Here is a 6,000-nt window from a genome sequence, read left to right on the forward strand (position 1 = left end):
ACAAACTCGGTATGGATTTACATACACAAAAAACAGATCTCTGTCCCAAACTGCTACCACATGGTTTCCATAGTGAGGAACAAACAGAGAAGAAACCAATCCACAAAGAAATGAATAGGAACCAGGAGAAAAACATACACAGAGCCCTACAGCAGGAATGAAGGAGTGAGTGAATGAGTACCTGTACATGAGGTCCATGAGCATCTCTGGGTCTTCCTGGAACTCTCTCATCTTCACCGTGTCTGACAGGATACTGTTTAAGTTCCTCAGCAGCTCATCCACCTACACAATAACACTAGGGTTGATATCAACGTGTGTGTGTGTGTGTGTGTGTGTGTGTGTGTGTGTGTGTGTGTGTGTGTGTGTGTGTGTGTGTGTGTGTGTGTGTGTGTGTACCTGTGAGGGCAGCGGTGTGTTCTGCATCTCTGTGTCCTCCTCTGCATAGGCCAGTATGGTGCGTAGGGACCTGCGGAGATACTCCTCATGGAAGTCCGAGGACTTCCCCACCAGAGAGGCTAGAGACATAGTCACCTGCATCTTCACCCGGGAGAAGTTCTACACAGCACAGAGAGAGCGAGAGGAACAGGGGCAGGAGTATCTGGGGTTAGGTGGGACCTAGACTGCGTCCCAAATAGCACCCCATTACATACATAGTGCAGTACTTTTTTTAAATGGCCCATCTCTGTAGACAGAGAGGGACCTGTCCTGTGGCCCTCTGTCCATCTCTGTAGAGGGGGATTTGACAAGGAGGAGGCCCATACTCATAATCAGGGCTTGGAGTGGAAGGACATTAACACAGGCTGGCTGTATTCATAAAAAGCTCAACTATAAAAATATATTAAAGAATGATATGACATTGCTCAGTCATGTATTGGATAATAAAGTAGACTTTAGGGTTGTCAATATTCCCCTTTAAGTCTATCTACTTGTCTAGGTCTGTCTCCCTCTGAACCTCTCTCTCTGCCTTATTCTCTGAACCTCTCTCTCTGCCTCATTCTCTGAACCTCTCTCTCTGCCTCATTCTCTGAACCTCTCTCTCTGTCCCTTTCTTTGAATCTCTCTCTTGCTCTGTCTCCCTCTCCCTCTGCCTCGTTCTCTGAATCTCTCTCCCACTGTTGCTTTCCCCTTCTCTCTGAATCTCTCTCTGTCTCCTTCACCCTCTGCTGCTCTCTGAATCTCTCTCCCACTGTTGCTTTCCCCTTCTCTCTGAATCTCTCTCTTTCTCCTTATCCTTCTCATGTTCTTTCTTGGTCAGTCCAGTTCTTGCTGGGGGGGGGGGGGTCACAGAGTTTCCTCCAGGTAACGGAGGGCTTAGCGCTGACATGGTTGTGTGTGTGTGTGTGTGTGTGTGTATAACCCCATCCATCTCTGCCATCATCAGCAAAGCGAGAAATTATCTCCCATTAGCTGAGACATAATCACCTATGGATCATCTCTACGGCCCCATTCTGTTAAACCGAGTGTGGCGCCAGGCCTGATACGTTTTGTGTGTGTGTGTCTTCCCTGTGCTGGGGTCACTATCACTGAGTGATGGTGTTATTCCTTGTTTCTTTCCATCCTTCTCTCTGCCTTTCACTTACCTACAACCAGGTTTCCGTCCAACCTTATGCTGGATAAAAAAAAAGTCAATACAGGCCTAATGGAAACAGAAAATGTGTCGGTAAATGTTCAAAATGTGGACAAAACAAAATACCCTAGACAAGGTGAGTCTTTTTTGGTCTGTAAAATTAAACGTGTGAAATGGTGGTGGAAACGCTTTGATGTACAAATCTCTCCAGCACTACCCTCCCTCCCTCCCTCCTTCCCTCCCTCTCACCCTACCCATCCCTCCCTCCCTCCTTCCTTCCCTCCCTCCCTCTCACCCTACCTCCCTCTCACCCTACCTCCCTCCCTCTCACCCTACCCCTCCCGCCCTCCCTCTCACCCTACCCCCCTCCCTCTCACCCTACCCCTCCCGCCCTCCCTCTCACCCTACCCCCCTACCCCTCCCGCCCTCCCTCTCACCCTACCCCCCCGCCCTCTCACCCTCCCTCTCACCCTACCCCTCTCTCCCTCTCACCCTACCTCCCTCTCACCCTACCCCTCCCTCTATCTACATCTCGCTACCTCCCACCTCTTCTCTCCCTCCCTATAGGAAACACATTTACATTTGAAAAGCAACTAAAATAAACAAATCAACAAACATGAGAAGAAACAAAATAAAATGTTACAGTAAACATTGCACGCATAAAGGTTTCATGAGGATAAAGAATGTTATCAGCAATAAAACATAACAGATACATATTGCTTGTATTTACAATGTTGTTTGTGCCCTGTTTTCATGACAACTGGTCACAAATCTTGCTGCTGTGATTTGCACATTGCGGTATTTTGTGTAACAGATATAGAGTAAATCAATGTTTGATTTGTTTTCAAATTCTTTCTGGGTCAGTGTGATGTATGGGGAAAATGTGTGGTCATACATTTGTAAGGAATTGCAGCCCCGTTTTCACCTAATTTTGTGGGCAGTGAGCACAGACTTTCTTCTCTCGAGAGCCAGGTCTGCCTCTCTCAATAGCATGGCTATGCTCCCTGAGTCTGTACAGAGTCAAGGATTCTCTTAATTTTGGGTCTGTCACAGTGGTCAGGTATTCTGCTACTGTGTATTTTCTGACGGGCCGCCCCCAGGTGGTGAAGGTAGGAAACAACACCTCCACTTCGCTGATCCTCAACAGTGGGGCCCCACAAGGATGCGTGCTCAGCCCCCTCCTGTACTCCCTGTTCACCCATGACTGCGTGGCCACACACGCCTCCAACTCAATTATCAAGTTTGCAGACGACACAACAGTAGTAGGCCTGATTACCAACAACGGCGAGACAGCCTACAGGGAGGAGGTGAGGGCCCTGGGAGTGTGGTGCCAGGAAAATAACCCTCACCAAACGTAAACAAAACTAAGGAGCTGATCGTGGACTTCAGGAAACAGCAGAGGGAGCACCCCCGTATCGACGGGACCGCAGTGGAGAAGGTGGACAGCTTCAAGTTCCTTGGCGTACACATCACTGACAAACTGAAATGGTCCACCCACACAGACAGTGTGGTGAAGAAGGCAACAATGAAGAAGGCAACAAGAAGCCAACAATGCCTCTTCAAACTCAAGAGACTGAAGAAATTTGGCTTGTCACCTAAAACCCTCACAAACCTTTACAGATGCACAATTGAGAGCATCCTGTCAGGCTGTATCAATGCCTGGTATGGCAACTGCACCACCTTCAACTGCAGGGCTCTCCAGAGGGAAGTGGGGTTTGCCGAATGCAACACTAGGGGGCAGGCTACCTGCCCTCCAGGACACCTACAGCACCCATTGTCACAGGAAGGCCAAAAAGATTATCAAGGACAACAACCACCCGATCCACTGCCTGTTCACCCCTCTATCATCCAGAAGGCGAGGTCAGTACAGGTGCATCAAAGCTGGGATCGAGAGATTGAAAAACAGTTTCTATCAAGGCCATCGGAATGTTAAACAGCCATCACTAGCACAGCGGCCGCTGCACTATATACATACACTTGAAATCACTGGCCAATTTAATAATGGGACATTAGTCACTTTAATAATGTTTACACATTTTGCATTATTCATCTCATATGTATATACTGTATTCTGCCCTATTTTACTGTATATTAGTCTATGCCGCTCTGACATTGCTCATTCAAATATTTATATATTCTTAATTCCATTCCTTTACTATAGATTGTGTGTCTTGTTAGATATCTGTGGAGTCTGTTTGTGAACAGAACCCCAAAACCAGCTGGCTGAGGGGAATCTTCTCTAGGTTCATCTCTCTGTAGGGGAGGACTTTGCAGTGTAACGTGTGGGCATCGCTTCCTTTTAGGTGGTGGTAGAATTTTACAGATCTTTTGGGGATTTCAATTGGGTGTTTGTCCCCTTTTGTGAATTATTGGTTGGTGAGCGGACCCCAGACCTCACAACCATAAAGGACAATGGGTTCTATAACTGATTTAAGTACTTTTAGCCAGATCCTAATTGGGATGTCAAGTTTTACGTTCCTTTTGATGGCATAGAATGTGCATTTGTTGTTCTGGCAACTGGACCCATTTTGGAACACCTTTATTTTTGGAGAAATGTTCTCTGGTCTGATGAAACAAAAATAGAACTGTTTGGCCATAATGACCATCGTTATGTTTGGAGGAAAAAGGGGGATGCTTGCAAGCCAAAGAACACCATCCCAACCATGATGCACAGGGATGGCAGCATCATGTTGTGGGGGTGCTTTGCTGCAGGAGGGACTGGTGCACTTCACAAAATACATGGCATCATGAGGGAGGAAAATGATGTGGTTATATTGAAGCAACATCTCAAGGCATCAGTCAGGAAGTTAAAGCTTGGTCGCAAATGGGTCTTCCAAATGGACAATGACCACAAGCATACTTCCAAAGTTGTGGCAAAATGGCTTTAGGACAACAAATTCAAGGTATTGGAGTGGCCGCCATGGAGCCCTGACCTCAATCCTATAGAAAATGTGTGGGCAGAGGAATGGGAGGAGGAATGGGCCAAACTGGGAAGCTTGTGGAAGGCTACCCGAAACGTTTGACACAAGTTAAATAATTTGGGAGGGAATGCAGTCCCCTCCAGGTAGGTGTTTGCCCCCCTGTGTGTGGAGGGTCCAGTTCTGGCACTGAGGTTAGACTAGTACATGTCGCTGGGGATGGAAATGGTTGATCTCCCACTCTAGGATGGAGAAGATGTCTTCATTAAAGTATGGGGATATAAGTAGCACACAGGAGGACATTTTTCTCTGTTGAGATGACTTCCATTTTAATTTCTAGTCAAATGTAAAATGTTTCTGTTTTGCTTAATTTAATTGAGTGGATTAGGTCTGATCTAACCTGAGCACGTGTGATTTTTAAGTTGTCAAGGTTGGGGACATGGAAGGGTCAGGAGGATTGGTTTGACTGTGGCCATGGTTGGTTGGGAGGGTGTTGACTGGTTGGGTTGGGAGGGTGTTGACTGGTTGGGTTGGGAGGGTGTTGACTGGTTGGGGTGGGAGGGTGTTGACTGGTCGGTTTGGGAGGGTGTTGACTGGTTGGGGTGGGAGGTTGTTGGCTGGTCGGTTCGAGAGGGTGTTGGCTGGTCGGTTGGGGAGGGTGTTGGCTGGTCGGTTGGGGAGGGTGTTGGCTGGTCGGTTGGGGAGGGTGTTGGCTGGTCGGTTGGGGAGGGTGTTGGCTGGTCGGTTGGGGAGGGTGTTGGCTGGTCGGTTGGGGAGGGTGTTGGCTGGTCGGTTGGGGAGGGTGTTGGCTGGTCGGTTGGGGAGGGTGTTGGCTGGTCGGTTGGGGAGGGTGTTGGCTGGTCGGTTGGGGAGGGTGTTGGCTGGTCGGTTGGGGAGGGTGTTGGCTGGTCGGTTGGGGAGGGTGTTGGCTGGTCGGTTGGGGAGGGTGTTGGCTGGTCGGGGTGGGAGGGTGTTGGCTGGTCGGGGTGGGAGGGTGTTGGCTGGTTGGGGTGGTGAGGTGCCTGGTGGTGCCTCTCTCCCTCTCCCTTTTTCTCACTCGTACTGTCATTACTTACAGAAAGGCAGGGACACAGGGGTAGACAGTGACATATCTCCCTGTTCACTTCTAAGTACCCAGAAACACATCATTCAGCAACTTTCTCCACTGAGCTCAAAATAGACATGGAAACGACTGGGTGGTAGAGGAAAAAGGATGAGACGGAATCTCTGTGTGTGTGTGTGTGTGTGTGTGTGTGTGTGTGTGCGTCCGTGCGCTCACATTGGCTGAGCTGAAGCTGTATCTCATGATGAGGTATAGGGTAGCGCAGGCCTGGCTTCTATTTCCATCCACAGGACTGCTACAGTGCTGGAGCACCTTCTGACACAGGTCTGCACATTGCTCGGCTTCCTCTTCAAATAACAGGTCACCAAACTATAACACACACAATACTGTGAGTACACGCACACACATCCATACACACACAATACCGTCAGTATATATTGTATATAGACAAT

At 48.5% G+C, this 6,000-nt stretch overlaps 1 protein-coding gene across 7 annotated transcripts in view; it reads right to left on the reverse strand.

The window, feature by feature from the left end:
- The window catches only part of LOC110535102 (dedicator of cytokinesis protein 8), a 79,930-nt gene that overhangs the window by 14,509 nt on the left and 59,421 nt on the right, over window positions 1-6,000 (reverse strand). For all 7 annotated transcript variants that reach the window (XR_016484672.1, XR_016484673.1, XR_016484674.1 and 4 more), the window contains 3 exons: window positions 5,765-5,917; window positions 397-555; window positions 182-282 (listed from right to left, as the gene is read on the reverse strand). Coding sequence is in view for 4 of the 7 variants with exons in the window: in XM_036936203.2 (XP_036792098.1) it covers window positions 182-282; window positions 397-555; window positions 5,765-5,917 (413 nt within the window). In the remaining 3 variants the exon portion in view is untranslated. The remainder of the gene's footprint in view (window positions 1-181; window positions 283-396; window positions 556-5,764; window positions 5,918-6,000) is intronic.

The sequence above is a fragment of the Oncorhynchus mykiss genome, chromosome 11 (assembly GCF_057628025.1).
Source record: "Oncorhynchus mykiss isolate SJ-2025 chromosome 11, ASM5762802v1, whole genome shotgun sequence".
NCBI lineage: Eukaryota > Metazoa > Chordata > Actinopteri > Salmoniformes > Salmonidae > Oncorhynchus > Oncorhynchus mykiss.